Source organism: Pan paniscus, chromosome 14 (genome assembly GCF_029289425.2).
Source record: "Pan paniscus chromosome 14, NHGRI_mPanPan1-v2.0_pri, whole genome shotgun sequence".
NCBI classification, from domain to species: domain Eukaryota; kingdom Metazoa; phylum Chordata; class Mammalia; order Primates; family Hominidae; genus Pan; species Pan paniscus.
In genome coordinates this window covers 25,273,126-25,300,518 of record NC_073263.2, presented here as the reverse complement: position 1 = coordinate 25,300,518, position 27,393 = coordinate 25,273,126, and the positions used below count along the sequence as shown (strand labels likewise).

The 27,393-nt window shown below is 40.7% G+C and overlaps 1 protein-coding gene across 4 annotated transcripts in view; it reads right to left on the bottom strand.

The window, feature by feature from the left end:
• The window catches only part of ATP8A2 (ATPase phospholipid transporting 8A2), a 657,192-nt gene that overhangs the window by 325,035 nt on the left and 304,764 nt on the right, over positions 1-27,393 (bottom strand). For all 4 annotated transcript variants that reach the window (XM_034936476.3, XM_055096569.1, XM_008971630.3 and 1 more), the window contains one exon: positions 8,987-9,159. In XM_034936476.3, coding sequence (XP_034792367.1) covers positions 8,987-9,159 — 173 coding nt within the window. The remainder of the gene's footprint in view (positions 1-8,986; positions 9,160-27,393) is intronic.

Below are 27,393 nucleotides of genomic sequence, written 5' to 3'. Positions count from 1 at the left end.
CATTCTGAATGATTTCACAGGAAAGAGGAGAAAAAGCACTTTAAGTACAAATACCATCACAAGGCAAGACTTGGGGACATAAATATTCATGACATATTCCACATGTTTAATTAAGCTCTGTTCTTGATTTTTTTTTCTGGTTTGTTTTTCTAGTAGGAAAGATGCCAAATATTATGAGCTTCTACTTCAGAATTTTAGGCCACAGTGTGACCTCGTATCACCCTGTTTCATTTGGCAAGCAGTATTGTCAAAAATGACATGCACTGATGAAGTAATCATTCATGAAAAAGGGGAAAGGAAAAAAAGAAACACAGGAAAAGTCTTGAAAAGTCACGTGTCTGTGAGCTCTTCTGGTGTCTCATAAGGGTCCCCATGTGTTGAAAGCTGCAGAGCGGATGGATGGGAGATCACACAGACCCTATTACCATAATTCTTAGACTACTGCCAAAAGAGGAAAGGGCTTCATTACTCCCACTGTTCAGTTTGCATCTGAGCTTCTGCAAACAAACACTAGTGTGAAGGTACTCAGTGGAGGGGAACTTGTGCCATGTAAATCAGGTTTCAGAACCATTAGGAAAAGTAGGTCTACTATATAAGCAAAATGATACGGTAATAATTTTATAAGCCAAAAAAAATCTCCGAAGAGACGTGTTCCCAATTACACAGCATATTATTATAGATCAACCCTCATTATTAAATGCCCCTTGGCAAGTATTCTCAACATGTTATCCATGTCTATTCACTCAGTTGCTCATAGCTGACAAACAGAAGAGCTTCCTGTATTTTCAATCTTATACTAAATATTTGTCCACATTTTTATCACATGTACTATATTGCTCCCCACCAAATTGTTTTATTAGTCCAGGACATAAGAAACAAAGTTGATACGCTACTTTTTAAAAAATTTCTCACCTGAAATAGTAACACCCAGATAGTGATGATATATAACTTTTAGTTAGAGGGGAATCAAAACGTCAGAAATCCCTAACAGTTAGAAATTGATCTTATAGAGTAATTCATATAAATTATTTGCTGCAATAGGTATTTAAGATGAGAATTGCCCTCCATTTCTAAAAACCTCCATATCATCAAAATTAGCTTTAATTTCAAAAAGCTTGTTTTTTTTCCTAAGCTGTAAATAATTATTTAGAAATGGTTTCCTTTTCCTACTTTAGATTAATACTCAAGTCTCCACATATTCTGGCCTCTACAATGATTCACGTGAGCTATTTTTAATATACTACAAAATCTGCATCAGTCTAGTTTTATTCTAGAGAAATTATGGTAAGATCTGTGGGTGGAAAAACAGTGTTTAAGCTTTGGGCTTTGAGAAATTTTTTTTCCAAGATGGTGCTGAAGAACTATTACATCTGAGCGCTCTCATCCTTAATAAAATAACAATGAAGCCATTTAGAACCAAATAAAATTGCTGCAATCATTCAAATAATAGCATTCATGTTAGAGCTAAATTTAAAAAAACCTATCTAAAAGTGAATTCTACCTTAATTGCATGCAATCAACAAATGGGCAAATATATACTACGCCACAATCAAACAGCCCAAGGATAGACTTACAGCCTCGACAAGTTAATAATGCTCTCTGGAATAGGATGCCAAAGTAGGAATCTGGCTTATAACTAAACGTTCATGATGCTGAGAAATCACATCATGAATGAAACTAAAGAAAAGTTTTATTTGTGCAAGTGTACAATTGGATCCCTACCAATATGGAGGCCAACTAAAACACAATTGGTGGTACAATTCTAATTACTGCATCTGAACTCTGTTTTGACATAATTCTGCATGTAGTTCACAGGCTGAAGGATAACACACAAAATGCATAACGTTCTGATTTCCTATTATCCATCATGCCTCATTAAGGTAAAAAAGCTAAGCTGGGGAAGGAACCAAATCAGAAGAGCCAGTTCTTTTCTACATTAAGTAGTCTAAAGTTAAGACAGATGTCCACCAGGTTTTTTAATGCAGGCTAAGTGAGTGATAAGCTTAGGATAGGCTGGAAGACTGACCTGACGTTGGGAATGATACACTGCCAGTGTGTTAAAATGTTGGACAGTATATATATACATGTATACATATATATACTTTCACAGAATAACCTCTAAACTGCTCCCCTTTCTTAGTGAGGCTAACAAACCCCAAACTGGGGCTTGGAATCCATACTATGCTTACTAAACAGAGGAGAATATGTTTGTCCCAGCAGGGACTAAGCTACTAGTCATCTCTCTCTGACTCTAAGCCAATTCATCTTACTTTCTGAGTCTAAGGCTACAAGCCCTTTTGCAAGTTTCTATGTTGCTTATCCTTGAATCCATTATTGTTTTATGGACATCATCAAGTGTCTTTGCAACTATTCATGTAAAAAACATTGTTAACCTGACTATCCATCAATTAGGAATAAATTAATTGCTGTGTTTTCATATAACAGAACACCATTATGCTTTTAAAAAACAAATTTGACATAGAAACTGTGTATAACCTTTAACTTTGCATATTGTAAAAGGTGTAACCCTTCGTCCAATGAAAAGTGTTTTCACAGAAGGAGATCAAGACCTCACAACCAATTGTCAACAGTGCTAATCCCTAGTTGGGGGGATTGTGAATGCCATTTTCTTTCTTCTTGTTTGTCTGTATTTTCTAATTTTTTACAAAAAATATAAATCACTCTTACAGTTAGAAAAATAAACCCAAGAAGTCTTTTTAAACATTCAGTGCATCCACTCGGCCTTTTTCTCTCTCCTGTTTTCAAATCTATGATATCACAGCAGGCTTATACATGTTTATCTTTGAATCTATCCTGAAAGACAGAAGTCTAAACATATCAGAGAAAATAAATGACGCCTTTGGAAACCCTTAATTTGCACATCCCGTGGAAATCCCTGCCGCGGTGTTTTCCTTCCACTCCATCTCTTGCCCAGAGACGTGAAGCCGTAAATCACATCTGCTAATGAGGCAGGGCCCAGCGGCCCCCATGTCACCTGTATTTGCTGGGGACTCTGATGGGGCCATCACTAACGTCCTCACAGGGGGTCACTGATGATTCTTTCATGACTCTTTTCCTGACGAGACAGTCACTTTAAAGATTTCTGAGTGTTCTCAAGAGGTCAAAGTCCTCTCCCCTGGTAGTCTGTGCTAGAGAATTTATCTCCATTTGGACAAAAATAAAGACCTTCAAAGAAAAAGGGAAAATGAGAAAGGAGGAAGAAAGAACAGATAACTCTTTCTTCAACATATTGAAAATGGTTTACACATTTTCCACATAACTTTCACCCCTTTGGAGAAGGACAAATCCTACAAGACTTTATGTTGATTTCTTGAATAAGTCTAAACATATAAGACAGTTGAAAAATATGTGAAAAGCAAAACTTTCGTGCAAAACTGTATTATCAGTAATAAACGTGTGACAATGAATTAGCTGACACAGCCAACTGTGTGACTTAAGAGCATAGGCCCTGATATTATTCAGATAGAACATAAAATGCTATCTCTTCCACTCCTAGCTGAGACCACAGACAACATGATATAATTTTTCTGAGGCCTTTATTTCCTTATTTATAAAACTAAATGCAATACTGAAAAGGATAAACAAATTAAGAGATTTTAATGTCTGACCTCAATTTAATAATGTGCTTATATGGTTTAATCTCTCTAAAGGTCCCCTAGATATAAAACCATGCTTGCTAATGCTGTCAAAAGGCCCTGGCACTGTGGTTCATGCCTGTAATCTCAGCACTTTGGGAGGAGGAAGCAGGAGGATCACTTGAGCCCAGGAGTTTGAGAGCAGCCTGGGCAACATAGCAAGCCTCCATCTCTATAAAAAGTTTTTAAAAATTAGCCAGGCATAGTGGCATGCTAGTCCCAGCTATCTGGGAGACTGAACAGGAAGATCGCTTGAACCCAGGAGGTCAAGGCTGCAGTGAGCTGTGTTTGTGTTCATGGCACTGCACTCCAGACTAGGTGACAGAGCAAGACTGCCTCAAAAAAAAAAAAAAAAAAAAGTCCTAGATGTGGTTGGATGTACAGAATCTGGAGCTGAAGTGAGGGGCCATGCTGGACAAGCAGATGGCAGAAGTTGTCTTCTCAACCCTGACTGCTGTTTAGAATCAATAGGTAACTAAGGAGAAGAGAGGTGCCACGGGGAGTTTGTAGAATTTCTAGAGTTCTGATTTTATTGCTCTGAGAAAGGGCCTGGGAATCAGACTCTTTGTTTTTCTTTCCACAAACATTTCATTTAAAATAACAAAACTTCTGCTCAAAGGATTCATTTTTTGTAATCAACAAACATTTCATTCAAATGAATGAACTTTCATTCAAACATATCAGTTTTTTAATTCAACAAACATTTCATTTAAATGGATGAATTCTTTTATTCATTTATTTATATTTTACTGAGGTAGAAATCACATAAGATAAAATTGACCATTTTCAATTGAGTGGAATTTAGTATGGTCACAATGTACACAATCATCCCCTGTAGCCTATTCCAAAACACTTCATCATCCTCAAAAGGAAATCCCATGCCCACTGAGCAGTCACTGGCCATTCTTCCTCCTCCCAACCACTGGCAACCACTAGCCTGCTTCCTGGCTCTGTGGATTTGCCTATTCTGAGTATATCATAGGAATGGAATCATATAATATGTGGTCTTTTGTGACTGGCTTCTTTCATTCAGCCTGTTTTCAAGCTGCATCCACATTGTAGCACATGTCACTACTTTATTTTTTTATGGCTCAATAATATTCCACCGTATGGATTCATATGTGAGTTGTTTTCTAATTTGAGGCTACTGTGGGCAGTGCTGCTATGAACATTATGGACATGCACATACAAATATTTGTCTGAGTGCCTGTTTTTAATTCTTTTGGGTGTATACCTACCTAAGAGTGCAATTTCTGGGTCATATGGTACTTTCCAGATTTAGCTTTTTGAGGAAAATATGTTTTTAAAAAGTTCTCAGCCAGGTGCAGTGGCTCATGCCTGTAATCCCAGCACTTTGGGAGGTCGAGGTGGGCAGATCACAAGGTCAAGAGATCGAGACCATCCTGGCCAACATGGTGAAATCCTGTCTCTACTAAAAATACAAAAATTAGTTGGGCGTAGTGGTGTGTGCCTGTAGTCCCAGCTATTCGGGAGGCCGAGGCAGGAGAATTGCTTGAACCTGGGAGGCAGAGGTTGCAGTGGGCTGAGATAGCGCCACTGCACTCCAGCCTGGCAAGAGAGCGAGTCTCTGTCTCAAAACAAACAAACAAAAACAACAACAAAAAAGTTCTCCAGATGATTCCATATGAAGCTGGTGTTGTGAGAAGTCACTAATGTATAAGATGAATGAGGCCATCCAACACATTAAATGGAAGGCACATGGGGAGATGTGGAGTGGGAATACGATAGGACCAGAGGTAAAACCTTGGGAAAACAACACTTCACAGGCAGCCAGAAAGCCCATAAAGGAGACAGATAACTTAAGGAGAAGAGAAAGGTGCCACAGAAGAAAAAGAGAACTCCTCAAGGGAAGAGCCCTCAACACCAGATGCTGAAAGGATCTGAAAATCACGAACAAAAGGGAGTCTGCTGCATGTGGCCAGATGGAGACCCAGCAATGCTTTCTTCACTAAGGGCTGGGTTTCAAGGAATTGGGATGTATGTGAGATGCAAAGGAATAGAGGCAAATACAATAACATAGTCTCTTATTCACTATTTGCACTTATACACCAAAGGCCACGTCTCCTCTCATTCATCCATGACACTAGGAATTTGCAATGTAAATGTCACAATACTTGCAAGCCCACAATAAAAACCTTGGACTGGACCAGTTTACACTTCAACTAATTACATGACAACACCCCTGCCAGATACAAAGTAAATTGTACTGGAGTACTGACTATATATGCCCTCTCTAGGATTTTAACCATATGGAAAATATTTGGGTACAGAAATGCATAATTAGCAAATTGTTTGATTCTAATTTCAGCAAAATATTTAATAAATTCTTGCATTCCCTTCTTTTTGTTGCCTAAAATACTGTTTTAGTTTAAAGGTATTTATTTCTATACAACATCACCAATCTCTGAATCAATATTGATAGGGACATGCTTCATGATTTCATAGACCAGTTATTTTCTGAAAAAAAATTACTTTTTTCATTATTAGAGAAATAGGTAACTCTCACAAGTATTATATTTTGAAGATGAAAAGTGAAAATTAAGGTCAACTTTATGTTTGAAGCCACATATTAAATTTAGCTTAAGTTTAAATTTTCAGTGAATAGTAAGTACATCTGAAGTGTACAAGTGCTTTTTTCTTTTTTTTAAGTACATGTTGATTTTTTTAAAATCTTAAGTATGAGATCAGCCAAGAAATGTCTCCAAGAGCAGGAAAATGATGCACTATCCTAAATTCCCTTTTTCAATTAATGCTTCCATTTTGTAGACTGTAACAGTATTTAATTTGAAATTTCCTCTTTCTGTGCCAATTCCAGTTTGAACTCCCCTGAGAAGTCTTCAAGTATATGGCCTATGAGACACACAAAGCACTGTGAAGCAGTCACAGCAAGAAGGGGAAAAAAGTGTGTGTGTGTGTGTGTTTCAGTATCAAGCACCTGGCAAGAAAAGAGCATGTTCCTGTAAACCCTTATAGGCATTCCTGGATCTCCCCTGAGAATCCAACGGACTCATTTTGATTTCCCTCTTAAAAACTTATAAGGTTTTAGCGTGTTTGCATTGGGTTACAGTTTACCAGACTTTTCCACGTTGTTACTTGTTTTTGTCCACCAGCGAGTCAGGGGGATGACCCCTTGATCAACAGGGCAGTGGCAGGCAGAAGTGGCTGACTCCCATGACTCACGGCTCTGAGGTAGAGCAGTAACAACCTCCAGTGTGGAGAAATTCATAAAATCAGGTACCCACCTACTCAGCAGCTTTACAATGTAGAAACAAAGGGAAATTTATGAATAAAAGTATTTCCCCACCATTGTTTCCATCCTGCTTTCCATTTGCATAGCCCTAATCTAAACTGCTCAAATAGAACCCAGGAAAGAAAGCACAGGATCAGCTACTTTAAAAAGAGAGCTCATTAGCTATGACACCAAAAGCACAAAAGAAAAAGATAGATAAACTGGACTTTGTCAAAATAATTTTGCTGCAAGTAATACTATCAGGAAAGTGAAAAGGTAACCTAAAAGGGGAAAAACTGCAAATCATCTATCTGATGAGATACTTGTATCCAGAGTAGCTAAAGAACCCTTATACCTCAATAATAAAAAGATAATCCAACTTAAAAATGGGCAAAGGATTTGAATAGACATTTCTCCAAAGAAGATACACAGATGGCCAATAAACACATGAAAAAACGATCAACATCATTAATCAACAGAAAAATTCAAACCAAAACGACAATGTGATACCACTTCACATCCACTAGGCTAACTAATCAAAAAGATAGCTAGCGACAAGTGTTAGCATGGATATGGAGGAACTGAAACAATCACACATTGCCAGTGGGAACAGAAATGGTGCAGCCATTTTGGAAAACCATCTCGCAGTTCCTCAAAAGGTTAAACATGGAGTTACTGCATGACCCAGCAACTCCATTTCTAGGTACGTACCTAGGGGAATCGAAAACCTATGTCTAAACAGAAGCTTGTACATCAATCTTCACAGTAGCATTACACATAACAGTCAAAAAGTGGGAAAAACCCAAATTCTCATACACTGAGAAATGGATAAACATGTGGTACATCTAAACAATGGAATATTATTCAGCCATAAAAAGAAGGAAGTACTGACACATGCAACAACAGGGATGGAGAGAAGTCAGAAAAAGAACAGGCTAATTAGAGAGACAAGTGAGTAGATGATTGGTTGTTTGGGATGGGGGTGAAGGCGTGCAGGAAGATGGGATTAACTGATAATGGATACAGGAGTTTCTTTACGGGGTGATGAAAATATTCTAAAATTGGTTGTGATGATGGTTACATAATTTTGTGAATATACTCAAAGGCAATGAATTGCTTTCAATAGGTGAACTGTATGGTATGTGAATTGTATCACAATCAAGCTATTCGAGGAAAAGAGAAGGAGGCCATCATAAAACCCAGAAGCAGTGTATTTCAAGGTGCTCTGGCCACTGCTCCCTGCACCAGGTCCCCCACAGCTGCACCAGGTTTCCTGACTTAAAGGTACAACAGACTTGTCACTCATTGTTTCAAACACATTTGAATTTGCCCTCATCCCCATAGTCCCTGAATATCCTGTGACCATAGGCATAAAACTGACATGCCTTTCCACTACTGATGCTCCACTAGCCAGCCCCTCCAGCTCTCTGTGACCTTTGGTGACCACTCATCTTTCTAGTGGTTTATTGTCTTTATAATTCTGTCTGACTTTCAAATTTCTATCAGAACTAGACCTCCACGTAGCCAGCAGCCAATGGAATGTAACAATCCCCCACCACTGCCAACTGAAAAAAAAAAAAAAACCTTCCCAGGAAGGGAAGAACCTACAAAGATTTCTGGTTAGATTTTACCACAAAAATTGCTATCACATGAACCCGACCAAAGCTCCTCCTTAACTGAAAAGAAATACCCCAACAAACGCCAGAAAAGAAGCATCAAAGCCCCACACATCTTGGAAGTTGAGCTCAGACATGTGCAGTAGGTTGGACCCCAGTAATTTCTCAAAGGGGCTTGAGGCAGTGTTTTTCCAATTTATCCCCCATGGTGAATATGACTGGAAGCCCTGGTTCTTACTCTTTTTATCTTCTCAGAAGACAACAAACAAAACGAAAATGTAAAAACCACTAACTGCCTCTGCAAAATCTGTGCACCAACAGTTAAAAATAAATTTGTATTTTTGTTTTGCCTTTTTTAGATACAAAACTTTAAACCTAGAATTCCCATGCATCCCTTTCTTTTGTATAAACACGGGATACAGACACAGCAGAGTGTGAACTATGCACAGCCTGCACATTCCTACCTGCAGCATATGACCGCTTTGCACGAGAGTGCCAAATCCAGGAAACTCCTCCGGACTTCGAAGGAGAGCGCGTACTTCAGGGTGTGGCCATCGATGATGAGGGCCACGTCATTTTCCTTGCCCAGCAAATTCCCAAGGTCAGTGCAGTGCTGAGTAATGGCTGCCCTTGTGGCCTGAAACAAGAGTATAGGGGAAAATCACATTTTTCGTGTGTTTAATATCAAAAACAAAATAGAATTCAAAATTAAGTTTCTTGAAATGAGAACACACCCATTCTAATATAAATATACTAACAGTTCAGCTTTGCATATTTATACATTAAAATTTCAATGGAATGCCCTCTGGGTCTGTTTTATGGGTGCAAACATCTTCATAGTGAGATCTGTTAGAAATTTACAATAATCCCCTTCTTTACACTACATACACTTTATTCTTGGTGCCCCTAGAATAGAAAACTCCATATAAACAAATGTGCTTTTTGGGGAAAGATAGCATTATTGGAACTTGAATGGCAAACACTAACATTTCTCAGTTTGCATAAGATAATCTTTAAAGCATCCAAAAGATATCAAGGGATATAAAAATATGACAAAATATTAATTTTGAATCCTGCTGAGATCTTCAGATTAAACCATTCTCTCCATGCATTGCCAGCATAAGAAATAAGCTGATCATTTTTCCCATGTTATAGAAAGTATCTAATCAAGTTAAACTGCCAACACCTACCAAAACACTACTACCAGCCTTAAAAGCATCTTGGTGTAATGTCCATTATCACATGGAATTAAAGCACAATAACATTTTTTAGATTTAAAAAAAAAAGTGGGCTGGGCACGGTGGTTCATGCCTGTAATCCCAGCACTTTAGGAGGCCGAGACAGCAGGGACTGCTTGAACCCAGGAATTCAAGACCAGCCTCAGTAACATAGAGAAATCCCATCTCTACGAAAAAATTAAAAAATTATCCAGGCATGGTGGTGCATGTCTGCTGCATGTCTGTAGTCCCAGCTACTCTGGAGGCTCAGGTGGGAGGATCGCTTGATCCTGGAAAGTTGAGGCTGTAGTGAACACTGAACACACCACTCCAGACTGGACAACACAGTGAGACCCTGTTTCTTTAAAAAAAAAAACAGACATTCTTGTTTTCACAGTGAACTTATGACTATGAACAGGATATCTCACTCAAATATAAGAATGTAATTTTGGGCTCATAAAAAAATATGGTTTAAGTTAATCAGGAAGCACAGAATTCTGCTGAAATTATTCTGTCTGGAAGACGACTATTAAGTAACATTCATATGTAATTTATTATATGATAGGGTAAATTGCAATCTTAAAGAAATATGTCTAATTAACAAGAATCCTTCTACCTCTAGTAAAATTGAGGATCAGCTACTATTTAAAAGTGAGAAACAGGTTCCAGAAAACTGTCTTATTGTTCAGTGTTTATTCTCAACAAGTGACTTTTGATAATTTCATAAAGATTTATTTAAGAAAGATGTAGTCTAGAGCCCTGCATTGTGGTCAGATGACCTGGGTTCTAGTCCAAGCTCTCTACTTGTTACCTCTGTGACCTTCAGCAAGACACTTAGCCTCTTTAAATTGCCATTTTCTCATGTGTAAAAAGGAGCTAAAAACTTCATAGCACTTTTCTTATGAACAAATAAACTAATCAACGTAAATTATTTAGCACGGAGCTTGGCATACAGCAAACACTCAGTAAAACCCATTCTTCTTCCTCTTACTATTTATTCATCAAGAATTTCCCCTATCTGGGCCAGGTGCAGTGGCTCACGCCTATAATCCCAGCACTCTGGGAGGCCGAGGCAGTGGATCACTTGAGGTCAAGAATTCAAGACTAGCCTGGCCAACATGACGAAAACCCATCTGTACTAAAAATACAAAAATTAGTTGGGCTGTGGTGGCACGCACCTGTAATCCCAGCTACTCAGGAGTCTGAGGCAGGAGAATCGATTGAACCTGGGAGGTGGAGGTTGCAGTGAGCCGAGATTGCACCACTGCATTCCAGCTTGGGTGACAGAGTGAGGCTCCGTCTCAACAACAACAACAACAACAACAACAGCAACAACAAAAGAATTTTCCCTATCAAGAAAAATACACATCTCTTCTAGTTCAGGCAGTGAATACATGCCATCATTAGCAATGCCTTCTTGTTGATGTAATACAGGCACACCTCATTTTATTGTGCTTCACTTTATTGTGCTTCAAAGACAATTGCATTTCTTACAAATTGAAGATTTGTAGCAACCCTGAGTCAAGCAAGTCGATCAGCACCATTTATCCAACAGCATAGGCTCACTTCATGCCTCTGTGTCACACTTTGGTAATTCTTGCAATATTTTAAACTTCTTTCTCATGATTATATCTGTTACGGTAATCTGTCATCAGTGACCTTTGATGTTACTATTGAAATTGTTTTGGTACACCATGTCAAAAGCATGGTGCACCATGTCAAAAGAAGATAGGCCAAAAGCTAGGTCTCTTGCACCAGTTAGCCAAGTTGTGAATGCATAGGAAAAGTTCTTGAAGGAAATTAAAAGAGCTACTCCAGTGAACACACAAATGATAAGAAAGCAAAACAGCCTTATTGCTGATATGGAGAAAGTGGTCTGGAACCACAACATTCCCTTAAATCAAAGCCTAATCCAGAGCAAGACCCTAACTCTTTTCAATTCTGTGAAGGCTGAGAGAGGTGAGGAAGCTGTGTTAAGTCTGAGGCTTAGCAGAGATTGGTTTATGAGGTTTAAAAAAGGAGCTGTCTCCATAACATAAAAGTGCCAGGTGAGGCAGTAAGCGCTGACAAGGAAGCTGCAGCAAGTTCGCCAGAAGGTCTAGCTAAGATAATTGATGAAGGTGGCTTCACTGAATAACAGATTTTCAATGTAGATGAAACAGCCTTCTATTAGAAGAAGATGCCATCTAGGATTTTCATAGCTAGAGAGGAGAAGTCAATCCCAAGCTTTAAAGTGTCAAAGGATAGGCTGACTCTTGTTAGAGGCTAATGAAGTTGATGACTTGAAGTTGAAGCCAATGCTCATTTACCGTTCTGAAAATTTATGCTAAATCAATTCTTAGAAATGGAAAAACAAAGCCTGGCTAACATCACATCTGTTTATAGAATGGTTTACCGAACATTAAGCCCACTGTTAAGACCTACTGCTCAGAACAAAAGACTCCTTTCAAAATATTACAGCTCACTAACAATGCACTGGGCCACCCAAAGCTCTGATGGAGACATCGTTGATGAATGAATGTTGTTTTCATGCATGTTTATCTAATATCCATTCTGCAGCCCATGGATCAAGGAGTCATTTAGAGTTTAAGTCTTATTATTTAAGAAATAGATTTCATACTACCATGGATAGTAATTCCTCTGATGGGTCTGGGCGAAGTAAATTGAAAACCTTTCAGCAAGGATTCACCATTTTAGATGTCACTAAGAACACCTATGATTCACGGGAGGAGGTCAAAAGATCAACATGAAGAGGAGTTTGGAAGAAGTTGATTTCAACCCTCATGCATAACTTTGAAAACTTTGAGACTTCAGTGGAGGAAGTAACTGAAGATGTGGTAGAAGCAACGGGAGAACTAGAATTAGAAGTGGAGCCTGAGGATGCGACAATGTGCTGCAACCTCATGATCAAACTTGAATAAACGAGGAGTTGCTTCTTATGGATGGGCAAAGAAACTGGTTTCTTGAGGTGGAATCTACTCCTGGTGAACACGCCGTGAACATTCTTGAAATGACAACACAGGATTTAGAACATGACATAAATTTAGTTGATAAAGCAGCAGCAGTGTTTGGGATAATTGATTCCAATTTTGAAGGAAGTTCTACTGTGGGTAAATGCTATCAAACAGCATCACATGCCATGGATAAATCTTTTGTGAAAAGTAGAGTCAACAGCTGCAGCAAACTTTATTGTTGTCTTATTTTGAGAAATTGCCAAAACCACCCCAACCTTCAGCAACCACCACCTTGATCAGCCAGCAGCCATGAATGTCATGGCAAGACCCTCCACCAACAAAAAGATTATGACTTGCTGAAGGCTTAGGCGATTGTTAGCATATTTTAGTAAAAAGTATTTTTAAATTAAGGCACACACATTGGGTTTTTTAAAGACGTGATGCTGTTGCACACTTAATAGACTACGGTACAGTGTAAACATAACTTTTATATGCACTGGAAAACCAAAAAAAAAAAAAGATAGTGTGACTTGCTTTATTACAGTATTTGCTTTATTGCTATGGACTGGTCCCAAATCTGCAATTTCTCTGAGGTATGCCTGCAATAGATGAAACATTAATAGAATAATGTTCTACGCATACAAGTTAAATGGACTTTTATTAAAAACAAAGAAGCCAGGCATGGCGGCTCATGCCTGTAATCCCAGCACTTTTGCCAAAGAGGGAGGATCACCTGAGGCCAGGAGTTCAAGACCAGCCTAAACAACAGAGTGAGACTCTGTTACTAGAAAAAAAGGGACATATAGGCACAAAATTGGCCAGGCATGATGGTGCATGCCTGTAGTCCCAGCTACTCAGAAGGGTGAGGTGCAAAGATCGCTTGAACCCAGGAATTGGAGGCTTTGGTGAGCTATAATCATGCCACTGCAGTCCAGCAATAGCCTGTCTCTAAAATAAATAAACTTTATACTTTTTATTGTCACTTAGCTTTGTAATTCTGAATCTCAAACAAGCATCCTGAAAACATCTATGCCTTCCTTATCTAAAACAACAGCCTGCCCTTTAGAATTTGGATAGAGAGAAAAAAATTACCCTGACCTGGGGAAATGTCAGCTTGGCAGCCTGGGTGTGTTCAGCAGGAAATTCAGGTAAGTCTGGGAAATTCTAGAGGGTGTGCCTGCCAGGGGTCAGTGTATGAATGACAGAAAAACTTCCTGAGAAGCACGTCACCAAAGAGATGAGACAAGGTACACAGATTTGGCCCTGGGAGAGCATCCAGGTGCTACAGTAGACGCCCAGTCTAGCTCAGTGCCTTTTAGCCCCATGGGCCTCCCCACCGGACTTACGCATGGATCCAAGGAGGGAAAGAGTGAGGAATAAAAATCTCTGAAATGTGGAGCCCATTGCCTGTGGCTTTTTGTAAGAGGGCACATCATAAATGGAGACATAGATGCTCGTCTTAGGAAGGCAGCTTTCTCCAGTTAGGGTTATTTCTGCAGCACACATGAGGATAGACTGGATGCCAATACATGATTCTTCTTCCTTGGCAGAAGGAGGAGAAGGACTAGCTTGGCCAATGTGGTAAAAACCAGTCTCTACTAAAAATACAAAAAATACAAAAAAATTAGATGTGCGTGGTGGTGCACGCCTGTAATCCCAGCCACTTGGGAGGCTGAGGCAGGAGAATTACTTGAACCCAGGAGGTGGAGGTTGCAGTGAGTCAAGATCGTGCCACTGCATTCCAACTGGGCAACAGAGCAAGACTCCATCTCCGAACAACAACAACAAAAACCCAAAAATTAGAAAAGTGTGGTGGCACATCCTTGTATTTCCAACTACTTGGGAGGCTGAGGTGGGAGAATCACTTGAACCTGGGAGGCAGAGGTTGCAGTGAGCCAAGATCGTGCCACTGCACTCCAACCTGGGTGACAGACAAAATAAATAAATAAAATAAAAATAAATAAATAAGAGAGAGAGAGACAGAGAGATCTGAGGGATGTCTCTCTCTGACCTCTTGGTGGGCTATTCAGCCTTACTGGTACACTTTGAGTTACGTTTTGCTTGAAAATGGCTGGTTCTCAATCTCAATCCTGCTTACTCTTCCATTCTCTTCTCCCTGCCCTTCATCTGCTCAGATACACTCTTTTGCCTCTGGGATTGAAATCCTTTTCCTACCACTAACAGCTCTCCAGGTCCATCCTCCTAACGCCACCCTTGACGTGTCTCCAGCCTCTACTTTGAGTTTAATTCCTGCACTTTCCATGCCCACTCGGCAATAATCTTTGATCAAACCCAGACGAGCTGGGTTCACCACACACATGTGGTGGAATATAGGTCCCTTCTGTGTAGTTCTCAAGCGAGCCAATCGAAAGTATTACTATCACAAACAGTTCCTTATTCTCAAATGGACTATGATTCAAGAGTCTATTTGTAAGGTAGTTATTGGGCACTTAGAATCCATTTTCCCAGAGGAACGATGTTACAAATTATGGTTGGATCCCAGGGCCTGTTAATGCCTATTTAGTCCAGTTGCTAAAATTTATACTACAGTCTCTTATTTTAATAAAAAGCCAATTACTGAAAGTTACAATGGACTTAGCTGTTATAAGGGGCATAAAAAGTCAGGGCTGGAGGTTTCATACCCAGAAAGATAAAAAATATTCCAAAATCTTTTAATTAGTATTTTGCTTTTAGGTGTTAATATTAAACTGTATATTTCTAGCTTTTGGTGCATGTTCTACAATTGTATTTTCCTTCACAATTAAACAAACGCGTAATTTAATGTCGAAAGTGAGTGACTGCTACTGACGACTGTCCCCTACCTTTTTTCCCAGTTTTGTTCTCCTGTGAACTTCATGTTTCTTAGCAAGGTCAGCATGGCCTTTGCATTCCCAGTTTATAAATTAAAATTATGTAATCACCACAGACAGTACCACCTTATAATCTCAGGAGATGTTGTGTATCTGCCGATTCATAGAGGATCCTCAGAGGTTCATCTGGTGAACCCTGAAAGACGGTGGAAGTGCAGCCCTGCTCAACCTAGGAGTACACAGGATCCGAAAGGTGGTTCCACTGTTAATCACTTTGGAGTTAATAAACAAGCCAGGAGAGATGAAAATTTCTAGAACCTGGATGCATTTCTACCAATTTGCAGATGGCACAAGTCTCTCTTCAAAACTGAATGGTTCCAGCACCACTGAAATCCGCGCGGGCAGGAGCCCTCTTCCTCCGTCAGCTCGGCAGGGCCACGAGGGATTTCCTAGATGCCATGGAGCAGCAGCTGCTGCAGCCCTCACTTTGATGTCCTGCAAATTCCAGTGGGCTCAGAGCTGACCATGCCCAAAGCAGATGGTTCAGGTTTCACTAGCAGCACTTCAACCACACCATGCTTAGCCTTCGAGTTCCAGAGCAGACTCCCTTCTCCTGCATTAATTGGGCTAGTGAGTAGCTAATGATAATGCTCTTTCTTTATCCCACACATTCAATGCTTTTTCTTCCCCTCCGTGAATCCCTTTCTCCTGTCCCCTGTTGACCATCAGCTGTGTCTTTTCTCACCATCGCCCTCCCCCATTCTTCAGATCGTTCCCTGCCCAGCCTCCCACACCCAGTGCAGCTGCAGTCACCATTTCCCTGCCACTTTCATATTCTTTTTACTATCATGTTCATTTCCAACATAATCACACCTCTTTCTTGACAGCACTAACGCTCTCCATGCTTTTGTATTTATAGAACTTAATGAGTGTAAACGGTAAAATTCAAAGCACAAATATAGCAAATCCACTTTGGGCTAACAAAAGCTGCCAAGGCTGAAGCTGAAGTAATTACATAAGGCCTGCACTCTGGCAGCTGCTGGCGGCAGGTAAAGCTTGTACCTTTTTGCTCTGAATATTGCTTTGTTCCAATCTAGGAATATCCCTAAATTTAAAGTCCATAAGTAGATAAGAGAAATTTCTGTTAAATATATAACATTTCAAGGACTACCTATAATACTAATAATTCAGAGGAAGACAGGATGATATCTCACAGGCATTAAGCAAACATTTTCAAGAGATGTTTGGCTTCTCACCTGCAAGCACCCAGGTGCCAGTCTGGTACCCTCAGGTTATCTTTTCCCACTTACCCCATGACATATTTCTCTACACTGGCCATCCCTACCTCCCACAAAATGTTTCTATTTCCAAAAAACGAAAAACAAAAAACTTTTATCCTTCTCAGAATAAGCCAACCCAATTTATTGAATTCACACATTCACACTAGCATGTAAGCCTCTACAGAAATACTCTTTTGTTAATCAGCTTTATTAACTGACATACAATAAAGCTGACCCATTTTAAGCGTACGATTCAGCAGCAAGTTTTGCCAAAGGTACAGAGTCAGGTAACCCCGGCCACAATCAAGATACAGAACACTTTCATCATCCCCAAAGTTCCCTCCTTCCATGCTGCAGACAAGTCCCTTCCCTCACTCCAGGCCCTGCTGACCTTTCACCTACCTCTTTTTACTACAGTTTGGCCTCTTCTAGAATGTTATATAAACAGAATCATAGTTTGCAGTCTCTTCTGTTTGGCCTATTCACTTAGCCTGATGCTTTCAGATTCACCTAATATTAATGCATATGTCAATAGTTTATTATTTCTGTTGCCAAGCAGTATTCCAATGTATGAACACAGCACAATTTGTTTAGGTGTTCACCCATTATTGGACATTTGGATTGTTTCCACTTTGAGGATATTATGAATAATTCTTCTATGAATCTGTGTGACTGGTCTCTGTGTAGACTTACATTTATATTTCTCTTGGGTAGAAACCCAAGATTGGAGTTACCCAGTCATACCACACATACAGGCACACACAGAGCAAGTGCATGTTTAACCTTCCAGAAACTGTAAGACTGTTTTCCAAAGTGCCTGAGTCACTGTGGGTTCCCAGGTGAGCTCACAGGTGAGCTCTGCCACTATTCTTCATGCTCACAAACACCTGCATGCTCAGTCTCCTTAATTTTAGCCTTCCAGTGGGTGCGTAGTATTAGATTTAGTAGTTTTAATTTGCATTTCCCAAATAACCAATGGTGTGTTGAAGACCTTTTAATGCTTAATGAATGAACTGAATTTCTGTTTGCTGAGATTTCAAGACACACACCGTGGGATCATTCAAGAACACCAGGGACACACTGTGTGCATGGGCTTCCCTTGTCTAAGAAGCTCTCTTGCAGGGTAGCTGAGATACTCTAATTTTAGTTTCTTCCTTTCAAAAAAAAAAGTCACAAATTTCTTAAAAACCCACGTTTTCCTGAAAAAGCATCCCATGCAGTGTTAGAGGACAAATTTAGGAAGTGAGATGCATAAGAGAAAACTGGCCATGCTGTTAATGATCAAGTATCATTTGTAAGAAAGAGACTATTTATGCACTCAGGCTCCAGAGCCCAGGAAGTTTGAACACTATTAATTACTACTATTTACTGAAAGAAAATTTGACTAACAGTTGTGACAGGGCTCAAATCATTGAGGTTAAAAAAAAAAACTCTGAAAATATTTACTGTTTTCATTTCTCAAAAGATATTAAATAGCAACCCTAATATGCTTAATTTATTTTTCCCCCAAACTAGATTTTTATTTTAGTACCAGGAATCCTTTTATTTGCTAAACAAACAGATTCTTGAATACTGTTAAATCTCTCAAAAATAATGTATATGTTTTTAGAAGCATTTACTACTTGACTGTGGATTCTTTTTGTAATTTTTTAAAACATGGAATTTTCCTCAAAATAGATGTTTTTTTTTCCTAAAAGAAAATTATTTCAAAGTGTGATCTTCCTACAAGAAGAATGTGAAATCAGCATTTGCAAGCCACCACTCATCTATGTATAAAATGACCTCCATAATCCCACGGAACAGTTGCTTGTCACACCATTTGCCCAGAGTGGATCTCTAGAAGTAACTGTGTACTTGAGGGACACAATGAATCAATGCCACATTTAATATCATCACTCCAACTAGGAATAGTTTTACTATGACCATAATAACCTTAGCTTAATTGCCCGACCTTTGGGGATTAACATTTTCAACTTTAACAAATAATGATATAGCTATTCTGCTTACTATTTCTAAAGTCCCCTTGATAATTGGAAAAATTATAAAGGGCCCAAACTGAGCACAATGGAGATTACATTTACAAATGAAAAATGAAACTACCAGATAAATTATTTTCTAGACAACTTAAGTTTACAGAGAGCGTTTTTAATGAACTATGTGATTAAGTATATCAGGTAAATTTTACCAAAGGAAGATAAAGGGTTATTAATCTCATTAAGATCTTTATTTGGCTTACAGTGACAAATGTTAATATATGTTCTGTCAGCATAAGCAGCACATAAGCGGTACAGTCATTACAATTTTTGAACTACTTATCTGCTTTAAGACAAAACCAGTTTCTTAAAAGACGTGCTAAAACTTTTAAAGCAAACCTCACAGATTCTGTATAAGAAAATGAACATGGTAATCTCAACTTAATTATTTAACTTCCTGACTCTTGGAGATTTAAACTTAAAACTTCAATATTTTGAAGACACAGTCACCGCACTTACTGTCTCTAAAGTCCCTTTGACTCTTAGAAAAATTATAATGTGCCCAGGCTGTATTTAGTCTTGTGCAAACAGGAAAGGAAAACAGTGACAAATTTCTGAAAGAGAAATAGTGAAGGAAGATCATTTAAAAATATTCTAAATGCATGTGTGGCAGCTGCAGGCTGTGCAAACTGGCAGTGAAGATCATAGCCACAGGACGAAAATGGGAGCACAGGCTCACATTTGGAACCTGCTGAAGCAAAGGCACCAGACAGAAAGGGCTGAAGCTGGGCTGTCCCCCACAGGCTGCCAGGCTGCAGGTTAGCCCACAGGGCGTGGTACTTGAAAGCCCTGCCAGCAGGACCTTCTTAGGGCTCCCTGAATCAGCAGGCGCTGGGGAGTACAGAGAGAGTTATATGAGAGAAAAGAACAGCTGTCTACAAATCCTCTGCTATATCAGGAAAATATCTCATGCTCACATAGGACACCGTTACCACATTTAAAATTGGAAATACTTTCTACATGAGAGTCTCCAGTTGGTAATGGCAGTGGCGCACTCTATTATACATAAACTTTAAAAATCAGTAAATGAAAAAAATAAGCAAAAAATGTAGAAAACATCTCATTTCCACGGTGGCCTCAGCACTGCAGATACAGTGAGGAAGAAGTCTCATCTTCTCCCTGACACACACACCTGGCCGAAAGGCTTCCGGCTGTGTAGAACCCGTAACCAACTAGGGTGCGTGAGGGTGGGCTTTGGGGCAGGTTGGGGCTCTCCTCACCATTCTTTATTTTACACAGACTGGCAAGGAGGGAAGGTCATGGAGACAGATGTTAACACTGAAATACAGAGCAAGAAACAAAATCCTGTAATTAACTCTTAGGCAGGAAAGGCCTATAATGTGCACAGGATCCTAGAGGCCCAAGAGTTTCAGAATGAAACAGCAACACAACAGCACGAAACAGCCACACAACAGCACGAAAACAGCCAAAGATCACCGCATGTCTGGCTGTTGGGGCAGTGAGTATCCCCAGGCCTGTAAAATATGGTGAGCCACAGTCTCGTGTCAGGAAGGTGCTGGAGGGTGGGGACTCTGGCAGGCTGGGAGGAAGCACTTGGACTTCATCCCAGAGTCTACAGGGAGCTTGTGAAGGTTTGTATGGATAGAAATAGCATACTTGAATTTTTATTTGTAGATCACCCACCAACAGTATGGAAGATGGATTGGAACAAGGACCCAGCCAGTTAAGGAGGCTTAGAATGCTGGGAGCCTAACCTCTGCCTGTGGTATCACCTCTGCCTGTGATAACAGACAAAACCAAGAAGTGTCTTTACTAAAAAGAATAAACAGTGTTCGGTGAATGGTGAGAGGACCAGAGAGGAAATGGGAATAAGTAATAGGCGTGTGGCCAGCAGAAAAAGGAGCCAATCTCTAAGAAAGCAACAAGCAAGGAACTGGGGAGGGGTGGGGACCAAGTGACCGCAGATCAGAAGTCGCTGAATATCAATGCCATGGAGAGAGAGCTGGCTCTTTGGTTTAAGAGCTGCCTACTGCTCCCCTCGATGGCAGTGGGAAGGCCTGCTGGGATGGTGGGGGATCAGGAAGCTTCACTAGGCCCTGGAACACTGAGAGCTGCTCTCTAGGGACACTGCTGTGCCTGGACAGCCTGATGAGAGTCACTTCCACCACTATGCCCCCATTAGCGTCTGTAAATTTCAAATGAACATCTGGCAGCTGTCACTTGCTCTTTGTGGATCATATAACCTTTCAATCAATGTTGGCTGAAGAATGGAAAAAGAGATCACCTGGGTCATTTCCTTACCGCTCCCACTGGGTGAAAAAAGCAAACAAACCAATCACCTAGCAAACAGCAGGTGCTGAAGAAATGCTTGCCACCCGTTGTTTGGGGACTATCTGCTGCCTCCTGAACTCCTGACCCCGGCCAGAGCACTCTGCTCACGGCCGCTGTGGGCCATGTGCTCTCCTCTGCTCCACGACTCCCTTCTTCTTTGGGGCTGTGACAAGGGCCTTCTGATGACATTTTGGAAAGTATTTGAGACGTTAGCTTGGTGGGGCATTCATACAGTCAGTAAGCAGTCATGAAACATCGACTATAGGAACACAGCTGTGCACAAAACTCCAAAGGCCCAGCTCTCAATGGGCTTACACATTAGTGAGGGGACAGACACTACACAAATAAAAACAGAACACGGTGTCATGAGCTGTTAAGAGCCATGGATGAAAACCAAGCAGGGTTTAGGAAGCAGGATTCCATCAGAATCCTGGGCATTCAGAGCCCCAGTCAAGAAGACTGAGACTTACCTGAGGGTGGAAGTAGACCAGTTTGTACTTCAGTACACAAAAGGTCCTGATGGCGAATTTGAGTGGCCAGGAAATACAACCAGTAGGTTGACAAGAGGTTAACTGTTCATCCCATTAAAAGAAATATTTTTAAGCCAAAATTTAAAAGCCAAGAGATTCCACAAGAAAACTCTGTTATCTAGCTTCTCTTGAAACATTACAGTGTCTGGGAGTTCTGAGCCCATGTTCCCACTGAACTTGTTACCCCTGAGAAATAAACACACATGCTCTTGGCCAGGTGCTTCCCAGTGTCTACTGCCTCCCTGATACTGGGATACTGAGTGTCACTGTCATTTAGCATGTACCGCTTGTTTTTTTCCTCTGGACCCACCTCCCCATTAAAAGTCAGAATAAAGATGACCAAGACAGCTATAAATTTCTGGTTTGGAGACAGAGGTCTCCTTGGAGCACTGCATCATGTTCCTGTCCCACAGGCCCGTGACGCATCCACTCCTCGTGAGCCCTATTCTCTGTGATTTCCAACAGGACAAAATTCATCCCAAACAGTAGTCCAATCAGGCATCCCAAATATAGCATGCCCCAAACTGAGTTCCTGGTCCCCTCCCTCCCAGGCCTGCATGGCCCTGCATGGAATAGTTATGGAACACCACCCAGAGAAACACAGCAGTGATCACTTCTGTCTCTTTCAGTCCAGGACAGCTCCATGCTTCCAGGTACTCACACCAAGAATATCAGAATCATTCTTCTTCCTTTCTGTCATACCCCATATATTCAATCAATCAGCAAACAATGCCATCTGTGCCTCTGAAATGCATCTAGAACCTGACCATATCTCACCAGGCCACTGCTAGGGTCATCCTCCCTCACCTGGACCATCAGAGCAGCCTCCTGAACTGTCCCTGGGCCTCCACCCAGCAGAGAAACCCTGTTACCATGGAAGGCAGGTCCCGTCACTGCATTCAAAGTCCTCCAAAGCTTCTGGTCTCCATCTGAATAAGAACCAAGTGCCTTCTGATGGCCGGCGAGGCCCAGCACCCCTCTGACCTCGTCTCGTGCCAGAGCCCCAACTAGCTTTCTGCTTTTCTTCTAATAGGCTGACCTGCTGCTCCCTTGCATCCATTCTCCCAGATTTCCATGCAGCTCACCCCACCTCAATGTGGCTTCTTAGGGAGGCCCTCCTGAATGCCCCCATTTAAAATTACACTTCCCCATGCAAACTCCTTATTTCCCTTTCCTCCTTTATTTCCCTTGGGGCATGTACCATGTCCGTCTTCTACATCTTTTACTGACACATTTTGCTCACTGTCCACCCTCCCCACTAGAGAATCAGCTGCAGGGGCCAGGATTTCCTGGCTGACTCTTTCACAATTGTATATTCAGGGCCGAGGGCACAGCCTGGCTTGCAGAGTATATTCAAATCTTTACCGAATGAAAGAATAACATAAAAAAGGTAAAGATGGGAAACAGGGAGTCCAGTTCAGAGACTATGCCAACACCCATATATCTAATCGGCCTGGACAGAGGGAGCAGCAGGACTGAAGCCTTTACAGAAGCAAAGGGGACTGGGCTCGGTAACTGAGTGTGAGGCCTGGGCAGGGGCTGTGTCTAAGGCTGTCACATCCAACTATGGCTTATCAGCCTTCATAGAGATGGAGGAGGCCAGAGGGCGACAGGATAGGCGGGGTTGGGGAGGAATCACAAGCAGGAGGAGTCAATTTTTAAGCAGGTTATTTAAATGAGTTGATTAATCTATACATTAATACATTCTTCTCAGGTATAATTCAAAGCCTAATAAACTCTTCCAAGACAACTTTCAAGGTTTAAATTATTTCTAAATGTAATAAGCCCAAGACTCAAAAGAGCTCAAATTCACTCAGTATATACACTACAGGTTACACTCCATCCTCTGGAACAAAAGGAAAGTTACAAACACCAGGAATACGTGGGAAATGATGATTTGCAGAAGACCTGAGTGTCCCCAGTGCTTGAAACTATGTGAAGAACAAAAAAAAGAGAAGTGGCTCTGTTTTCCAGACTTACATTTAATAGGTTCTAAATCCAGCACAGATTTGACCTTTGCTTTAAATAGATTTTCTTGGAGAGGAGGGAAGAAAACATTGATTCATCCGAGACTCCTGAACGACCTACTGTTCACATTACTGGGAATAAAGTCTGCTTTAAATCAGAATTCTTGAGACACAGAAATAAATATACCAAGAGGTTTCTAATTTTGTGCTTTCACCAACTGATTATTTTCATTCACAACAGTGGACGAACTCGATATGGTCTTTCCATGGAGGCTGAGCAGAGCACACGGCAGAATCAATCAGATCAATGCAACCAGGCTCAGCCTTCAGCTTGTCTTGAGATCAACACTTCCAATTGAAAAAATAAGAGAAGTATGTGAAATGGAGATGACTATTCAGGGCTTTCCAAGGCCTGAGTTAATTTAGCAACGTTTGAGGAATAAAGGAAACGCAGGAGCAAAAATATTTCCAGTAAGACTGAAAAAGGTTAAACCAGAATCATTCACTACTAGGACTGTTCACACAGTAAACCTGAAACATACAAACTTCCCACTCTGCTAAGCGCAGTCAATAAGATCAATGTCACACACTCAAGGGCTAACTGGCTGGTTAATAATATTGTCCTGGGCAGAAGCTGTTTTATTATATCTTATTCGTTAGAAATTTTGTTTCCTCTCGAACCTTTTAAGCATCTCACTGTTCATTTTATATCACAGTCTTAAGACAGTTGGAGAAACAAATAAAAATAGAAATCAAATAGAAATCTGCTTTACTATTTGATTCTCTTTAAGGAAGAAATATGAAAATGTACTTTGTGTTTGTGTACCATGCAAATAAATGACCCAAGGGCACCAGGCAGGTAAAAAAGATATGCCAGGACATTAGGAGTAGTGAGGACTGTGGCCAACTGGAAAGTGCCTGCCCCCACCTAACGATATTCACAGTGCAACAAAACACCACTGCACCAAACAAAACACCAAACAAAACACCACTGCAGGCTAAACTTGGCCTTCTTGACCATCAATTTGCCACAAAATCAAGAATGACTAGAGACTCATAACAAAAAAAAAAAAAGGAAATGATGGTTTGGATAGCATTTTCTTGTTGTTGTTGAAACTCTGAACAACACTTGAACAGGCTTTCACAGAAGCCACCATTTGTAATTCCACATGGCTCCTACCTCTCCCTACTGGTTAGAGGAAAGCAAGGGCATCCTGGCACTTCAGTTGAGATGAGAATTCATTCTTGCCAACCATCATTTCAGAACTCTAATGACAAGAATAAAATACAAATGTGTAGACTGAAACCCACAGAAGTATTAGTCCACACACATAAAACTACACACAAAATCTAGTACAATTATAAGCCTTTACTACGAAATCACGCATTTTAAGAAACTTATGTGTCTAGAACACTAACAAGCAAGAGGACCAACTGCAGTCCACAGGGACAGTGGTGACGTAGGAACTGCATACAAATCGCTCACTACAGTCTCAACCACAACCTCACCTTGGATGTTGCAGCTGCTACAGGCTTAATGTCTAAGGGCAATGTGCTAACGTGAGGCCCCTCCTTCCAAGTTGTTTCCTGGTCTATTTCATCCTATACACCATTACTAAAATAACCTCAAATTGTAATATCAGCAAGTCATTTTTCTGTTTATGATCTTTCACTCTCTATGTATATCTTATCAAATGCAATACTTAGAGATCCAATTAATGCTTACTTTCCGGGGTTGTTTTATGTTTTACATTATTAAAGCTTTCAACCTTTTATGGTAAATGACCACAGAATCTCTCCCTAATTGCATGAAGAATTTTTTCCTGAAAACCCAAAGCAAGCCTATTAGGTGTAAAAGAAGGACATAAATGTATGTGAAACCAGCCAGAAGGGAACTGGCTTATACTGCAGGCCAACCCTGAGCTCCAACCCCTGTGAGAGCACTACTTCATAGTCCTAAAAGTAATCTACCCACCTGCGGCAGGTGGGGTGGGCAGTTCAGGGGATGCTTTAATGTTGTTGTAAACCAATACACATATGTGAATCCTCAGGGTAGGCCTAGCAGTACAAGAACTTCGGGGAAAGACATCCTGCAGCTGAGTACCAGGTTCAACATTCTTCGGGCTGTAACTCAATCAGCCAGCCTGCAGGAACTCAGCAAATAACGGCTTTCTGGAGAAAGCGAGCAGAGAAGCCTTCCAGAGAGTCAGTGGTGTGCCCCGTCAAGAGAAAACTCGCAATAAAGGAGGTGGAGAAAATTACTCTCGTATGAGCTTTAAGAGTCTTCATGACAGAAGAGGAGAACTGTGGCCAATTAAAGCAATGCACCAACTAAGAAAAACAGCTGCCGGGGAGCGTGCCAGGCTGCTCCAGCCTCTCAGGCTGGAAGGTGACTGAAGTCCCAGACTCAGACTCAGGGGAAGGATTTTATGCTTGATTATCATCTCTCAAAACTATAAGGTGTTTGCAGAGGAGGGGAGAGGCACGATCCGATTAACAGGGAAACCCACAATAAGAGTGGAAGGTCGAGAAGATGGGCCATGGCAATGGAGTGCGGCTAACAGATACCAGCAACTTCAATGAAAGATGCATGGCACTTCTTACTACAAAAAAGAGTCTGAATTACAGAGAATGGTGATCGCGGGGTTTTTGGTGTTTTTTTTTTTTTTTAATTTTGCTTTTCTTCCACTATAGTTATGCACAGAAATGGATACACAGTAATTTTGTTTCTATCTGACGCGTTTTTCTTCAGTGCATCAGCCAAGGACCACGGTGCTCTCTCAGCCTGGGTTCTAGTCCAACGCCGTCACTCGATGGGGACCCATCACTCTTGTCAGTTACAGGGCAAACCAGACCACATCCAAGGCAGTCAGTCCCAAGTCTTCGTTTGTTCTCAACTATTTTCAAGGACAGATAAGAATGGAACAAACCACTGAGGGTTGTTTCCCACCCCCAACAACATTTAAGATGATCATTTTCACACATCTTTGGCACATAAATCATTTGGAGGTGTTTTCAAAGAGTTGTCTGTTTTGTTTTGGTAGAGAGAGGGAGCTAAAAAGAGAAAAATTAAATACTCGTATCTAAGAAGGAGGAAACAAACCTGTCCACAAGTTCAGACTACCTCTATTTTTCTTTTTCCACCGGAGCCATTTTTTGTTATTGTGGGAGCAGCCATTCCCGTAATCTGCCTGGAGACGTCTCGGACCAGCTCCCTGCCTGCACGTTTCCCTGCATGGACTGAACAAAAGGCACCAATGCCCTAACCCTGCAGTGTCAGGACTGGAGAGTACACACAGCACGTGCTATCATCCAGAATTATATACCTGCCAACTTCTGAAGAGTGTGGAAAAATTAAAGTAAACACTATGGGGTACGCAAACATTTAATTTTACACTCAATATGGGAAAAATCTTCTAAAACGTTAGCATTAATCCCAAAATCACTTTCCAATGCAGGAGAAGCTCCAGGCTAACAAATTAAAAACATTCATTTTCATCATATCCAAACTGGAGTCATGGGAGAGGGAGAGACAGTCAAGCATGCCAGGTATCTGGACACTCCCTACAACCTCAATATTGTCAAGTCTGTTTCCTTGAACCCAGATTATTCTTTGCTTACCTTTTTCTAAACAGTTCCCCAAACCCTTCAAAGACTTTTCTCCAGAAAGCCATTTTAGAATTTCTAGTTTTCCTAGAGGACCTTGCAAAAGGAATTAGTCACTTCAATTTCAATTGTTTCCCTCTCTTCAGAAAAATATACTGAGTTGTATTGTTTGATTGAGTTGT